The 17,582-nt window shown below is 35.9% G+C and overlaps 1 protein-coding gene across 1 annotated transcript in view; it reads left to right on the forward strand.

Moving 5' to 3' along the window:
- Window positions 1–17,582, forward strand: part of itga8 (integrin, alpha 8) — a 72,394-nt gene that overhangs the window by 31,274 nt on the left and 23,538 nt on the right. Inside the window, exons 14-21 of the mRNA XM_016550745.1 lie at window positions 754–799; window positions 2,435–2,542; window positions 5,666–5,721; window positions 7,639–7,793; window positions 9,189–9,326; window positions 9,583–9,650; window positions 9,853–10,000; window positions 11,676–11,768. Of these exons, the coding sequence (XP_016406231.1) occupies window positions 754–799; window positions 2,435–2,542; window positions 5,666–5,721; window positions 7,639–7,793; window positions 9,189–9,326; window positions 9,583–9,650; window positions 9,853–10,000; window positions 11,676–11,768 (812 nt within the window). The remainder of the gene's footprint in view (window positions 1–753; window positions 800–2,434; window positions 2,543–5,665; window positions 5,722–7,638; window positions 7,794–9,188; window positions 9,327–9,582; window positions 9,651–9,852; window positions 10,001–11,675; window positions 11,769–17,582) is intronic.

The raw sequence follows: 17,582 nt of genomic DNA on the forward strand, positions 1-17,582 counted from the left end.
TATATATTATGCCATTCAAATGTTTAGGTAATGTTTATGCTCACCAAGGTTGCATATATTTGATAAAAATTACTGTCAATTTATTGTATCCTTGCTGAATAAAAGCATTAATTTATTTAAGATAGATAGATAGATAGATAGATGGATGGATGGATGGATGGATGGATTATCAATCAGTTTGATGAATTCGTTTTGTGGCATTAGTTGGTTTGTCTTACTTCACATTAGATTTACAAATTAGTGATGTGGATCACATTGTTTTTATTAAACCTTATTGTGTAATTTTTGTGACGGCCCTGGTTTATTTAAACTACATTACAACACTTCCACTGCATCACATTAAAATCTCATATGGGTTGAAACTCAGGTTTATCATGCCCACTTTCATTAAGAGAAGAGGGAAACTATTCCGTGTGCCGTATTTATCTTCACCTTAATCAGATGTGGCTCTGTGCACCTCTGAGTAGAATGAGATTAAAGCCTCACACGCTCTGTGACTCTCTAGGGTTTCTCTATGGCTCTGTTCAGGGACGGCAGGTGATGTAAGATGCAAGACTGGTAGAATGAGAAACGGGTCGACGAATCTTTGATGGAGTCTGCTGGAGACCCAAATCACTTCCAGCTGCAGTGTGCTTTGAAGCTTTATGATCCAGCCATTCGTTCTCTTTCTTCCTCTTTCTCTTGCAACACACATTTTTCTGTATCATACTGTGTCCATCTTACAGCTCTAAGTATGTTTCACTCTCTTTACAGATTTGCTGGTCGGTGCATTTGGAGTGAGTAAAGTTGTGGCCTACAGGTGAGAAATTGTAGCCTATACTTTACATATACCATATTAATACAACATTGTCAAAATGTTGAAAAATTTATATTTTAACATTTTATACGAGTACTCATAAAAAGTTGTAACTCGATAGGAGTCATTTTTGATCAACTGATGCCAGTGTTATCTTGAATAGCATATATATATATATATGTATGTTTAGATTTAAAGCTGAGAAACAAAAATAAAAATATATTAGAATTTTTATGTATTCTTATATACAATTTTATATTTATATATGTATGTAGCAGGTGCATAAATATATATAATAGTGTGTTTGTGTGTAGCATCACATATTTTTTCTGGCCTAAACTCACAGTTTTCTACACACATGCTTTCCCCATTAGAGTGAACACACAGAAAACACCTGTGTTTGAGGTTTAGCTGAAAGGAAATCTGATACATATGAAGTTGTTTTTCTCTGTTCTATGATACGATTGTAACACATTTTCAAATTGCATAACAGAAAATATTGAAACGCCTGGCTTCATAATGCATTCATGAAGAATTCCTTCGCTGTAGTTGACAGGAGTAGTCCGCAAACATTATCTACAGACTTGTGGCATGTCTAGTTTGAGTAGCCAAGACTTCAATTGGGTGTTTCAGATCAGGTTTCCCTCAGAAATTTTTCAAAATAGTCCCTTTTTCCTGCCTCAAAGCCACCAAAAACACACGGACACATTAACATGTTCCAGCACGCACTCTCACGCACTAGCAGTGTCTTGGTGTCAGTGTTAAAGAGATTAGCTGTAGTGGGCTCTGGTGTATTTGTGTAAGCTAACATTTCCACTGTTAATCCAGTTTGAGTGCTAGTCTCAACAGGCTGAAAGTGAGACCGGAGCAGAACAGAGACTGACCTCATGTTAAGTTCTCATTTACTCAGCCTGTCTGATGTTCTATTAAAATAGGACTCTGAATGTTTAGTTTCTGTTAGTTAAATATTCTGTAAGTGATTCTTTATGTAATACAGTGCATTGAATGTTCATTATGTATGACTGATATCACTGAAATAGGCGTCCTGAGAAATGGCTTCAATTAGCTTTTTTATCTAATTGGAAATTCTTCTTGTCAGTCATTTTGATGTTCAGGTTTGAAAACAATATTTATATTTACTTTATAAATGTGTGTTCCTGGTCTTATTGTGAACAATTCATTGGTACTAGTTATTTTAAGTTTTTTTTTTATTATTATCTTCCTTTGAAACAACTTTGAGCTATTGCATATTGTTAACCAACAACCAAAAATCTATACATTTCATTTTAGTGAACTAATATTCACGTTTAAAATGCCTATATTTCACAAACAAATAATTTAGAGATTAATGAAAATGGCATAAAAGTCTCATCCCACAGTGTTTACATTGAATATCCCGTTTCACATCTTACACATGTAAAATTTGTTATGAACTGAAACTTACATTGACATTAGGTCTTGTCATTTCTTTTGATGTTAAACAGTCTAATTAAGTGGGTTTCTAATGTTTATGTGCAGCTCTGAATTCAGCTTCCCATTCAAACTCATTACTGCAAAAAAATCATTTCAATTATATCAGTAATTTATTATTCATTTTTGTAATATTATCCCCGTTATATTGTCTCTCAACAATACTAGGGCAAGACCAGTGGTCACGGTGGACGCTCAGCTGATTTTGACACCCAGAATTCTCAACCCTGAGGACAAGTCCTGCCGCATGCCCAATTCTGATGATATGGTAACCTGGTAAGTGTCAGCTATATTTATCCAGTGCTAGTTACTGAAGTATACTCTTAGCTTCTGATGCAAAGAGTGACTCTTATGTACTACAAAAAAAACATTTGAAAGTTCATGTTTTGATTTATCTCTTCTAGATGAAGTGTTCAGCTGATGGGACAGATATGTTGATCTTTAGTTCTGGTTAAGGGTAAACCAAAGCAGTCTGGGCCAAAGAGCTATGGCTGACTGGGAGGTTTTAAAACCATGTGGTCAATAGTACCACATTACAGCAGTTTTTTTCCTTCTCTGTGGTAAAACTAAGTGTTTCTGGAAGTCTCAGTGCATTCTTCCAAACCACACAAACATACACACAACCCTGCATTCTTACCCCTTATGTGGATGGACATTGTGTCCCACAAGCAGTTTTTGGGCCTCGTGACTGTAAACATACCAGATCTGTTTGGCTGCTTGGGGTGCATGTGCCTGTGTGTTAGGGTTGGCGTGGGGAAGAAAGAACTGGAGGTTTTGGAGAGACAAACGAAAGAACTAAAGTGTGGAGTTCTGCAATAACAAAAGAGTAGCTTAGTAAATTAATGTACAAACTGTGGTTGGATACAGAGAGAAACTTTGAATCACACAGATGAGCACAAAGAAACAAAACAAGACAGAGAAGACCGCGTAAAGAGATCCAGAGGATGAAAAAAAATCATCACCAAAGTTAAAAGATTAGTTCACTTCCAGAATAGAAATTTACTCACCCCCATGTCATCCAAGATGTTCATGTCTGTCTTTCTTCAGACTAAAAGAAATTCAGGGTTTTGAGGAAAACTTTTCAGGATTTTTCTCCATGTATTGGACTTCAACAAGGACCGACGGGTTTGAAGGTCCAAATTGCAGTTTCAGTGCAGCTTCAAAGGACTCTACACAATCCCAGCCAAGGAATAAGGATCTTATCTAGCAAAACGATCGGCCATTTTCTAAAAAAATTATAATACTTTTTAACCACAAAAGCTTGTCTTGCATTAGCTCTGCACGCATTACAAAGTCACGTTGGAAAGGTCAAGTGTGACGTACGGGGAAGTACTGACCCAGTGTTTACAAAGCGAACGTGCAAAGACTAAATCAAACAACCTTTACAAAAAAAGATAAAACAACGATGTTGGAGAAAAAAATTAGATGGAGTTCGGTACTACTTCTGCCTACGTCGTGCACGACCTTTCCAACGTAATTACGTAATGCGTGAAGTTGCGTCAAATCCTCAATTATGTAGACAAATTATTATTATTATTATCGTGCATTGCAGAGCTAGTGCAAGACGAGCATTTGTGCTTAAAAAGTATATACATTTTTTTTTTTTTTTTTTTAGAAAATTACGATTGTTTCGGTAGATAAGACCCCTATTCCTCTGCTGGGATCGTGTAGAGCTCTTTGAAACTGCAATTTGGACCTTTAACCCGTCGGTCCTTGTTGAAGTCCACTATGGAGTAAAATCCTGGACTGTTTTCCTCAAAAACCTTAATTTCTTTTCGACTGAAGAAAGACAGACATACACATCTTGGATGACATGGGGGTGAGTACATTATCAGGAATTTTTTATTCTGGAAGTGAAATAATCGACTGTTAACTGTGTCTCTCTAGAGTTTAATTTGTTTCATTTTTATATTCTTCTGTATCCTTTCAACCACATTGAAGCAAATTGTTTTAAATGAGAAAAATGCAAAACAGACGTATATTAAATGTTTAAACGCTCCATTTTAAACAGCCTACATATATGCAGAGTGTAAAAGTGTGTTAAATTACTCATGTCAAACCACACACACACAAGGGTGCCATTACTACTCTGAGGAATGGGCAGTAATTACAAATGGCAGATGGGTGGCCGAGTCAGAAAAGTTGCAGTGGGGTCAGAGCAGGGGTCAGAGGGGTCAACCACCGGGCACTGGAGTGTTTGTATGTGCGTGATTATGCGTCTACCCTTGCCACGGGGGAGGAGAACTAACAAGGCATCATTCAATTATGTATAGCGGGGCCACTTCCTCCCTCAAATATGCATACTCTCTCTACTTTCTCTCTCACTGTACAGCGCACACATGACTTCAGCTGTGCATTTTAAAATGCACCACTACCTGCAGGGGTCATGGCAGGGTTTGCGTGGTTAGAGCACAATGCACAATGCTGGATTCCATCAGGCACGGCCTCATGGGTATTTCGTGTTGTTCATGAGGCACAGCATCCAGCTGTTTATCGCTAATTTAAACTCAGACACGCTCAATGCTGTGTAAGTGTGTGTAGGGGGGCTAATGGGGTGTTTCTGATTAGACATATTTGGGTTGTATGGAATGCTATGCATCGGATTGGCCCTTTGGGCCATTAAGACTGCAGTTGTGAGTCCCTGAGCACAGATATCATTACAAGTTCAGCATAACGGAAATACAGTTATTGAGCACCAACTGGAGAGGTGTAAGCGTGTTTTTATGCGCTCTCACCTTACAGCATGTTTGTGATGGAGTAGCATGTTTTAAATCCTCCGTCCTGGTTCTATTTGTGTTTCTTTGCAAATGAAGGGTTAGTTTTACATAATAACCCTGCGGCAAATGAACTGCCATCTTTAGATTCCAGTAAATTAATTGTGCGGCCCATAGCTGGAACATCCTGTGCTGTGTCGGTACTGTGTTTGTGTGGGTGTTTGCATATTAGACTTCATATAAATGGGCTTTTTATATGTTATTAGAATATTTAATGACAATAAAGTATTTGTATGAGATCTTTGAGAAAGTGAGAGAATGGTTTTGAGAAAATGGTTTTGTCCCTTTTTCCCTGGCATCAACAGGAAGTCACTCTTGGGCCGATCTAATTGCTGGCTTCTATTACTAGACTATTAAAGAGAGGGAGGGATAGAGAGATGAAGCAAGGAAAGGACAGATGGAAGAGAAAAAAGAGGCAAATTCGATTAAGTAATTAAATATTGAGGAGCACAGGATCCCTCAGCATCCCACGTCTCCATTCAGCTCCATCTATAAACACTCCACCCATATTAACAATCCCCTTCCACTGTGTTTTTAACCTCACTTAAATGTTGTCATTGCTTTTTGGCTAAGTTATGCTGTACTAAATGACTCTTTCTCTCTTTTTATTTATTTTTTCTCTCAGTCTGTCAGTAAATGTGTGCGCAAAGATCTCTGGGATTGGTATTCCTGATTATGTAGGTAAGTGCATTAATTTTTCTGTTAATTAAATGCATTTCGTTTCAATCTCCGTGTTTAACCTGGTTCTGGAAGGAATATTCCCATTTATTTTAAGCTTTTCAAAAAGTGTTCAAAGCCTTAAACCAAACCAAACAACTCCAAATATTTGATTCAAAGCAAAGAAATATTTCAAAATAACTGTTAAAAGGTACTTGTACCTAAATGAACTACACATCCCATAAAGCATTGCAAATGACATACACACAAATCAGCCTTGACCATAAAATATAAAACTATTAACTGAATTTTTTAAAGAAATTACTTTTATTAAATACTTTTATTAAAATTAAATTGATTCATTAAATTGTTTAAAAGTGACAAAGATGTTTATGATGCTACAAAATTTTTTATATTTCAAATAAAAACTTCTGAAATTCCCATTCATCAAAAAGATTTGAAAAAAATGTATAATTTCCACAAAAATATAAAGCAGCACAACTGTTCGATAATAAATGTTAATGAGCAGCAAATCAGCATATTAGAATGTTTTTTGAAGGATGTCAACATTGAAGAAAGACTGGAGTAATGGTTGTTGAAAATTTAGCTTTGCTATCACTAGAATAAATTACATTTTAAAACATTAAAATAGAAAACAGTTATGTAAAATTGTAATATTCTTTCACAAAGAATTCACAAAAGCTGTTTGAGGCCCCGTTTACACTAGTGCGTTTTTTTTTTTTTTAAACAGTGTTTTAGAATGAAAACGATCCTTCGTCTACACTGGCGTTTCCGCTGCATTTCAGAAACAATCTCGAAAATGCATGTCACATGACCATTCATGCAGGTACAACCATAGATATGTATAGGTAGATTCCCTATTATTTAGATGGCAGACGCGTCTACGTGCTTGGAGCAGTCGAATGGGGATTCTACCCATACATATCTATATGTAAAAAAATATATATATATCTATATGTATAACAATGAGCATGATGTTATTGTTTACACGGTCGTCAAGGATACGCAGAGCGAATGTGGGCAGCCATCGTTTTCAAAAGTCTCCGTTTTCGAGGGTCGAAAACGCTGAAGTAGTGTAAACGATAGGCGTAACCGTAGCAAAAGTTATGCGTTTTAAAACGAAAACGCACTAGTGTAAACGGGGCCTCAGAGTGTAAGGAGACTGACTCCATTATGTCTTTCTTATTACTTTAAGGGAGTGGACTTTTACAGTTGTCTTTTGTTTCCATGGTAACAGTGACATTGTGGTTGGTCAGTGTTGCTTCATAATTGTACTTGGCAAATGAACATGGTTTTTGTGGCTTCTACATTTCAGAGCTCATTGTATATTTTGAATATTGTTTATGTAATCAATTTCTTTATGGAAAAATGAATGAGACTTCTAAAACTCTAATGTTGCACTCTGGCTAATAATGAAAGCAAATTAGTTCATCATCCAGTACACATTGTCTCATGGTGCTTGCTGACAGAGATATTTGATCGTTTTCCCTTATACCTGTATGTGTTGTGCTCAGTGTGAGTTTGTGTGTCTCAGCACTTGTTGAACATCTGAATGTAAGTGGCTTCAGTAAAGGCCAAAATGGAGAAGGTGCCAAACTCAGTTAAACCGACAGGCAATAAAATCCTCTTTCCCAGCACTTTTGAATGCAGGCCTGTTAAAAATCAGTGCATATGGTTTTGGAGATGACAAAGAACAGGTGTGCCTGTGAGAGTGTGTGTGAGGTACACGTTTGTTGGAAGCACTATTTGATTGTTGTTCAGAAGCCCTGGTCATTAACCTTAGGAACGTGCCATTTTTATGGTCCAAAACCTGTTTGGTCCGAGCAGAAATGGCAGGAATTAGAGTCTGTAAAGGTGGAGCTAACAATAGCATGCCTGTCTTTCTCTCTCTCTCTCTCTCTCTCTCTCTCTCTCTCTCTGCTCTGAGAATGGACCTGCAGCTGGATTGGCTGAAGCAGCGTGGAGCAGTTAAGAGGATCTTGTTCATAGACTCTCACCAGCACCAGAGAGCCCAGCAGTTGGTTCTGGGTCAAGGGGACCGCCAACATTGCCACAACTACTCTGTTTACCTGCGGGTGAGCCTAATAGTCCACATGAGCACAGAACATTGCTGAACTGGCCTCGTTCCTCATGATAAATTCTTGTTTTATCTTCACTACAACTGAACCCATGGGAAAGTTAATTGTGAGCCAAACCAAGCTCCTAGTGCAACACGGCTCATCTGGACGGAATAAGCAATGTGAGAACGCCTCTGTGAGAGTGTGTCTCAAAAATGAGACCAAAAATTGTGCTGGGCCGAGGTGACACAGAAAATTAACACAGTCTTAAATGTTTCTGGGTGTTTATATGATAACACAGGCCATGGGAAATACATTTATTTGCCAACTCAATTTGACTGATAAAATCTCAGGCAGCATGACCTGTCACTATGATATATTGCAGATGTAAAGCACAAACATCCAACAACATAAGAACAGAAATTAGAAACAGGAAATTATTAAATAAGAATAATAAAATTGGTTATTATTTTAGATATACTAATATATGATTATTATTATTAAATAAAAAGTTATTATTAAAAAATATATATATTATGTTATATTATCACAAATATCCAACAACATAAATTATTATTATTATTATTATTAATATAGTAGATATTGTATTATAATATTATTAGATATTATTATATAGTAGATATACTGATAATTCTTAATAATAATATAATATAATATGTTATATTATATTACTATAATATATGACAGATATAAAGCATAAACACCCACACATAAAACCTGAAATTAGATTATTTTAAATATGTAAAATGTTTATATTATTATTATTAATAATAAAATACATTTGTATACAATAATTATTATTACATGCAAAAATGTATATATTTATTTTATATGTTTTATCTTAAGTTATTAAAATTATAGGGATGATTATAGATGAATAGGATTTATTTTTGAGAAAATATTTGTGTGCATAACAATTTGAATTTGTGCAAATAATGTGTGTGTTTTTATGCAGCAGCATCACACTACAGCCTGGCAGCTTTTGTGCTCATAAGCTTTTCCTTCACACATCCTTGTGCATTTTTGTTCAGAAACATAAACATACTTTCTCATTTTCTCAAATCCTCATAACTTATTAAATAATTGTATTTATTGCCCTTGGCTTTCCGAGGCAAGCATGCCCGTACAGCAGCTGTGATTTTTCTCTGTCATGTATACTTGTATTTTTTTATTGTTTTTGCCATGAAAATAGCGTAAGACGCTGACATGGCATTAAATAAAAAATATACTACTACTACTGCTACTCTCTCTCATGTAAAGAAAACAGATTGATGTCAAAGGATGAAGATAATCAAAAGAGTAGAAAAAGTGAAACTAGGATGAGAGGAAGAGTAATTCAATTCTGTTTGCAATCCACGTTTTTTTGTCTCTTCCTTCTCTGCCTGCGTGTAGGATGAGGGAGAGTTCAGAGATAAACTGAGTCCTATCAGCGTGACACTGAACTACAGTCTGAACCAGAACTCTCCTCCACCTGGCCTACAGCTGCGGCCCATTTTGGACCACTACAGCAAGACCTTCCACCATGAGCAGGTCTGCATGCAACATGAATGTTCGCATTGTTTGTAAGATGCTGCATGTGTGCATTCATGTGTACTTTAATAATTCAATTAGGACCACATGACATACAGGATTTAAAATAAGGGTTTTTTAAAATGAAAAACAAGACAAGATCTTGTTGTCTGGTATAAACCGAGTCAAGTAGAGAGAAAGTAAAACATAAGTTCAATTCAGTGAACAAACAAACCAAAAAACGGAAAGAGAAGATATTTTTTTTCCTCTCCCTTAGGCAAACATCCTGTTGGACTGTGGAGAAGACAACATGTGCATCCCAGATCTCAAACTGTCTGCTAAAATGTGAGTCAATGGGTCTGATCAGTACAGTACACACATCAGTACTGTACATGTGTGTGCCATTGAGCAATTGTTTGTGTATTTGTTTTATGTGCAGTGTTCTATCATGTATCAGTTGTTTATGTTTTATTACAAGTCAGTCTTTGATTTTGGCCTCATAAAAGAAGTTATTTTAAATGCAGGTTTGCTTATTTATTTTTTATAGGGACCGGACTGAACTTTTAATCGGGGACGACAACTTGCTTATGTTGACCATTAATGCAGCCAATGAGGGTGAGGGAGCGTACGAGGCAGAGCTTCATGTGACCCTCCCACCAGAGGCGGACTATATTGGTGTGGAGCGCAGACGTGAGGTAAACAACATTACCCACTATCCTTTTTTTACTGTACATATACTGTATGTGTACATGCTTACACTGGTATAACTGGTGTTATGAGTCGTTTGTCCCAGGAAGACATGTTAAGGGTGGGTTTTAAAGTAGCACTGCGGGACTAGTGGCTTAACAGTGGACACACAGCTTGATTTTGGCCTTGTAGCTCAAAGTTGGAGACTATTGGCTCTGCCTGGCCTGTTGCTAACCCTGGCTTTCATTGACCCAATAGTGGAAAAGCGGTTAATGTGTGTGTGTTTATGTGAGTCTGGGTGGGCGATTGGATGTAGAAGTTAATTAATACTGCATTTAGTAAAAGTCCTTTGTATGATGTCTTTTATTTATAGTTGCTCTGATTATAGAAGGTTTATTTTAGTCTCAGACTCTCGTTGCTGTTTAGATTATGACTCACTCACTATATTCTCTTCTTCCAGAAAACAGCTCATGCATGAGTTTATTTTGCTTATTGTAGTGTATAAATAATTTACGTTTAATATGAATATTAGATGCAATATAGGTTATCTGTCTGTCTGTCTATCTATTTATCGTTCTCTCTATCTGTCTGTCTCTATCTATCATTCTGTAATGTTCAAGACTAAGATGATGTTTTATCGCATTGCACCTGCTCATGACACAGTGTAACGTGAGCTCAGGTCTTGTGAAATATCAAATTTACTAAATAGCTTTAAATCCAGCATGGTAAAATGCTAAATCTGTAATCCATTCTGACTCAGAGTTAAAAACACAAACGTGTGCGCTGCAGTGTCTTTGATGTTGTAATGAGGCAGGAATGCAGTGAATGTTGATCTAATTATGGCTATGGTTTCTTATTAACCGTAGTCTAAAACATGCCTCATGTCTAGGTGTACTCTGTAATGCATTGCTGAGATCTAACCAGACTGTTTATCTCATTTCATACAGTCCTGCATTCACTTATCTTCATACATATCTTTGGCTGTCATTCAGTCATTCCATCATCCCGTTCATGCATCACTGCGACTTCCCGCATGAGACACTGGCGCTCTGTGGCACCGACCGCAAAAGATCTGATCGCTCTCTGTCTGTCAGTTATGAGTTTAACAGATGTGGTGTATAGCTGCTAATTGCAGCACGTGTTTGAGAGTGGCTCTTATTGCAATTTGCACAAGTACATTAGCTGCTCTTCTGGGAACAGACTGGTTACGGTTTGACTCTGTTTTGGTGAGAGGAAGTGGTTGCCAGAGGAGGGAGATGGAGGAAAAGAGAGACTGATGTAGGGGGTTGACGAGATGACAGGGGGAGGGCCTCAGTGATGTATGATGTGATTACTATCAGGGAATTCATCATGTACTTTCTTGACCCTCCAGAGACCTGTTTTCATCGGCTTATGCTAGTTATTGACTGGGTTTATTATTGCCCGGTTTTGTTTTCAGTGATGTCATGCACATATATATATATATATATATATATATATTTTTTATATTCAGTTTATTCATGATTTATTTATTATTTTAATATTTAAAATGTATTTAATAGTTAAAATATTATTTTAATTTTTTGCTCTGAAGGTACATTATGCTTCTGTTTGTGTTCCTTAGACATTCAGCGTGTAGTTCAACAAAGCAGCTATCATACATTACATAATGAAGAGCTGAAATCTTTTTTCTCTCTGTCTCAGGATCTTCAGCGGCTGAACTGTGAGCACAGGACAGAGAATGATACCAGAGTTGTGGTTTGTGACCTAGGAAACCCAATGGTGGCTGACACAAACGTAAGAGCCATCAACTCTGTTGATATGATGTAATGTCTACATGAATGAATGAGTGAAGCATACAGTACTCTGTAGTATTTCAATGACGTGGATGCTTGGCCAATGCTTTGCAAGTGTGCGGTACATACTTACGTTATAGACATTATGGTGTATAATGTGCTTTCTTGCGCTACAGTGACGGTAACAAACCTCAGTACTCAAGGGAGCAGTTGAGTTTCCTTCAAATGTGTATGCCATTAAACCAGATATGTTATCATTCAGGTAGCAAACTATAAACCTGTCAACAGTCTAACTACCAGTCTAAACTTAACTAACTCAGCAATCTTCATTTCAAATAATTACCCTTATACAGCCACCATGACAGAAACTGACGTAAAAAAATAAAGATTTTTTGCGGCAGCGCTGAGAATTCAATACATACTTGAGTTGCATTATAAATCGGATTTTGATGCATTTGTCAACACATAAAATTGGGCTTGTGTTCATATGTTTGTGCAGAGTTTGTATTCTTGAATACTTGCATATGTTTTGGGCCTTAGCTTTCAGTGAGAGCTTGAATCCTTCAGCGCATTAACATAAATGAGCAGGACAGAGGAAGGAGGATTTTAGAGGGGTGAGAAAAGGGTAAGATAGCATATCAGTTTGCCCTTTAATAGCCAGATATTTAGCAGTACTGTCAGTTTGCTGAGACTTCAGGTCCTGTATGAGACACCTGCCGATGCATCACACACACACACACACCTCTTGATCCTGTTCAACCAAAACAGGATGCTGAAACTCAAGGAGATTCAGTTGAAACCAGAGATGTGTGCATAAATACGTTCAAAATTTGGGGTCAGAAAGTTTTTTTTTTTTTTTTTAATTAATGTATGCTACTTTTATTCAGCAAGGCTGCATTAAATTGATCCAAAGTGACAAGACTTTTATAATGCTACAAAATATTTCCATTTCAAATAAATGATCATTTGAACCTTTTTCATCAAGAAAAAATAGTTCCTACAAAAATATGAAGCAGCACAACTGTTTTCAACATGGATAATAATCAGAAATGTTTCTTGAGCAGCAAATCAGCATATCAGACTGATTTCTGAAGGATCATGTGACACTGAAGACTGGAGTAATGATGCTGAAAATTCAGGAATAAATTACATTTTACAATACATTCACATAGAAAACAGTTATTTTAAATAGCAATAATATTTCAAATTTTTACTGTATTTTTGATCAAATAAATGCAGCCTTGGTGAGCAAAAGTAGGGGGTTGACGAGATGACAGGGGGAGGGCCTCAGTGATGTATGATGTGATTACTATCAGGGAATTCATCATGTACTTTCTTGACCCTCCAGAGACCTGTTTTCATCGGCTTATGCTAGTTATTGACTGGGTTTATTATTGCCCGGTTTTGTTTTCAGTGATGTCATGCACATATATATATATATATATATATATATATTTTTTAAATTCAGTTTATTCATGATTTATTTATTATTTTAATATTTAAAATGTATTTAATAGTTAAAATATTATTTTAATTTTTTGCTCTGAAGGTACATTATGCTTCTGTTTGTGTTCCTTAGACATTCAGCGTGTAGTTCAACAAAGCAGCTATCATACATTACATAATGAAGAGCTGAAATCTTTTTTCTCTCTGTCTCAGGATCTTCAGCGGCTGAACTGTGAGCACAGGACAGAGAATGATACCAGAGTTGTGGTTTGTGACCTAGGAAACCCAATGGTGGCTGACACAAACGTAAGAGCCATCAACTCTGTTGATATGATGTAATGTCTACATGAATGAATGAGTGAAGCATACAGTACTCTGTAGTATTTCAATGACGTGGATGCTTGGCCAATGCTTTGCAAGTGTGCGGTACATACTTACGTTATAGACATTATGGTGTATAATGTGCTTTCTTGCGCTACAGTGACGGTAACAAACCTCAGTACTCAAGGGAGCAGTTGAGTTTCCTTCAAATGTGTATGCCATTAAACCAGATATGTTATCATTCAGGTAGCAAACTATAAACCTGTCAACAGTCTAACTACCAGTCTAAACTTAACTAACTCAGCAATCTTCATTTCAAATAATTACCCTTATACAGCCACCATGACAGAAACTGACGTAAAAAAATAAAGATTTTTTGCGGCAGCGCTGAGAATTCAATACATACTTGAGTTGCATTATAAATCGGATTTTGATGCATTTGTCAACACATAAAATTGGGCTTGTGTTCATATGTTTGTGCAGAGTTTGTATTCTTGAATACTTGCATATGTTTTGGGCCTTAGCTTTCAGTGAGAGCTTGAATCCTTCAGCGCATTAACATAAATGAGCAGGACAGAGGAAGGAGGATTTTAGAGGGGTGAGAAAAGGGTAAGATAGCATATCAGTTTGCCCTTTAATAGCCAGATATTTAGCAGTACTGTCAGTTTGCTGAGACTTCAGGTCCTGTATGAGACACCTGCCGATGCATCACACACACACACACACCTCTTGATCCTGTTCAACCAAAACAGGATGCTGAAACTCAAGGAGATTCAGTTGAAACCAGAGATGTGTGCATAAATACGTTCAAAATTTGGGGTCAGAAAGTTTTTTTTTTTTTTTTAATTAATGCAATTAATAATTGTATTCAGCAAGGAAATAGATCAAAAGTAACTGTAAAGACATGTATAATGTTACAAAAGATTATATTCAACAAAGTAGGCTGAAAAAAGGTATTTTTACTGTAGAAAATAGAAATGTTATTGAGCACCAAATCAAAAGTAGATTAGAATTAGATTTCTGAAAAATCATGTGACACTGAAGGCTGCTGGAAATGTAGCTTTGCAATCACAATAAATAAATTACATTTTAAAATATATTACAATAGAAAACAGTCATTTTTAATTTTTATATTTGATCATTTATATTATATTACATTATCAATACTTTAATATTTTTTCACAGTATTGCTGTTTTTAATAAATAAATGAAACTAATAAAGTTTATTTTATTTACAAAATTAGACTTGTTTATTTTTTACATTTACATTTAATAATTCAGGATTAACTTTTAACTGTTTATTTTTCTTAATATCTAAACCAAATTTTTTATTTTAACAAATAGTTTATTATTTAGTTTTAGCATTTTTTCGCATTTTAAACATAGACCTCACTATATTTTGTTAGATTTGTGCTCAAAACAAGAAATTGTTACTTGTATCTTGTGTTATTTGTACACTATATACGGTAATTGAAAAAATTACAAAAATATTAAGAAATTTTTTTTTTGCTGTGGATCACTTAATTATCTATCCATCCAGAAGACGGAAACCATGTTTCTGTGTATGTCCTCACTAACCCAGATGTTTTTTAAGACCCCGTGGACCCTCAAGAATGTAGCTGTTATACAGATGTGTTCATTCATGTGCCATTAAGGACAAATATACATCTCCCTGATGGTATGAGCGTGTGTGTTGACTAAAGAGAAAACACACATCCCTTACGTAGTCTTTTTCTTGCAGTTAATAGCTTGATAATATTTGTGCGTTGTGCAATTTTCTTCTCCTTCTTTCGTCTCTCTTTCTTTCCTACCTCTTTCTTCCCCATATGTCTGACAGGTTGATGTTGAACATTGTTAATGAGAGTCTGGAAAACAAAACGGCGGGTAGAGAGAAAAAGTGGAATGATGGAGTGAGTGTGTGAAGGGAGGGTGTAAACACATTGGGACAAAGTTTGAGGTTCAGTCTAAACACACTCTCCATCTATTTACTAGTCACCATGACAACCCGTCTCCAGCCATCCCAAATATCTCAGCCTGGGGTGCATTTACAAAACACACTCTTGACCTGTCACACATACTCAACACACACGTACACACACTCCCAACACAACATCCTGCATCTCACACACACACAAACAAACACGCATAAAGCCATATTCCTGTGTCCAGAATATTTATTATTATTTTGAATTACAAATTCATGTTGTTTGCTTCTTCATTGTTTGCTATTTCTACTAGTAGTCATTTTTTGAACAGCTTAATAACATTTATAAAAGCTCTCTCTGTCTGTCTCTCTCCCTCTCTCTTTCTCTCTCCATCGGTTTCCCATTTCCTCAAAGCCCTCAGGGTGAACTGCTCATTAGTCTCCAGTCCGCTTCATTCCTGCTTCATCCATATTGAGCATTTCTCTTTCATTAAAAGTATAGGGAAGATTATATTATATAATTATCCTAAATTGATGCATGCAGCTGTAAGTTGTTGTTTTGTTTTTTTTCAGTTGTAGGAGAAATTTTGTGACTTGGACACATTTCAAGACATGATATATTTTGGAACATATTATGAAGAAAACCAAAGTTTCTCCAACTAAAAAAGTGGCTAGTTACATTTAAAGTTTTTAGTTGGCTGGATATAAATTCTGTAAAACAATTAATCTGAGTTACAGTAACAATGGTCAGTTGTGTTTCTGTTTTTGTGAATCTATATGCAGCGTTGAATTCATCTTGCACATGGAAATTGGGCTCAACAGTAGGAGCAACAAATACTGATTTTTGTGTGGTTAATTATAATGAACTGAATATAATATGTAAAGTACCAAAATAAAGGTTCCAAAAGAGAAGGTTTCAACTATAAAGAACCTTTTGTGCAATGAAAAGTTTCCATGGATGTTAAAGTTTCTTCATGGAACCACAGATGCCAATAAAAAAAAAGATATATGTATATATATATATATATATAATTTAATTGCGTATATAAACCAGTATTATTTACTATATTATTTACTTTCTTATGTTTCTGAGCATTAATTTTTACTGTGTATCTGACACACATACCTGCATCTTTATTAGACAGTTGACTCCTCTCCTCTTCTGTTTGTTTGGATTGCAGTGCTTGTTAAAGCAATTGAAACGTAATTCGTCTGTAATTTGATGCATAGCTGGTAAATGCTTTGGCTCGAGCAGTGCCAGCTCACTGAGAGCGGAGACAGGGCAGAGAGGTTTATGACTGTGTTTACTACAGCAGGTCAAAAGATTATGTTGCTCATAAAATATAAATCAGAACATCACAACTGAATAGGCAAAATATTACCTGTGGATGGGTGTGCAATATGAACCTGTGGTTTTAAGTCAGTGTGTGTGTAGACAGTTGGCTGGATACTCAGAGGTCTATGTTTTATGTCGAGTTGGCCTGTCATAGCGGTGGATTGTGGGTTTGGAATAGAGCTTGTAGATTCTTTCTGAGTGTCAGCATGTAAAATACATAGAGAGCCAAAAAGAAAAATTTGTCATTTTTTGTTGTTACAGTACTTTCTTCTGTCAAAGCTATTCATATGAATGGCTACAGAAGAAGAGCACATACTGTACCTTGTATTTTCCAGTTTTATTTTAGTATTATTTATTTTTAATAATTGTTAGTAATATGTGACCCTGGACCACAAAACCAGTCATAAGTCGCTGGGGTATATTTGAAGAAATAGCCAACAATACATTGTATGGGTCAAAATTATCGATTTTTCTTTTATGCCAAAAATCATTAGGATATTAAGTAAAGATCATGTTCCATGAAGATATTTTGTAAGTTTCCTACTGTAAATATATCAAAACTTAATTTCTGATTAGTAATATGCATTGCTAAGGACTTCATTTGGACAACTTTAAAGGTGATTTTCTCAATATTGTGATTGTTTTGCACCCTCAGATTCCAGATTTTCAAATAGTTGTATCTCAGCCAAATATTGTCCTATCCTAACAAACCATACATCAATGGAAAGTGTATTTATTCAGCAAAAAATGACCCTTATGACTGGTTTTGTGGTCCAGGGTCACATTTG

This window comes from Sinocyclocheilus rhinocerous, unplaced genomic scaffold (assembly GCF_001515625.1).
Source record: "Sinocyclocheilus rhinocerous isolate Xijiao unplaced genomic scaffold, SAMN03320098_v1.1 scaffold2059, whole genome shotgun sequence".
NCBI lineage: Eukaryota > Metazoa > Chordata > Actinopteri > Cypriniformes > Cyprinidae > Sinocyclocheilus > Sinocyclocheilus rhinocerous.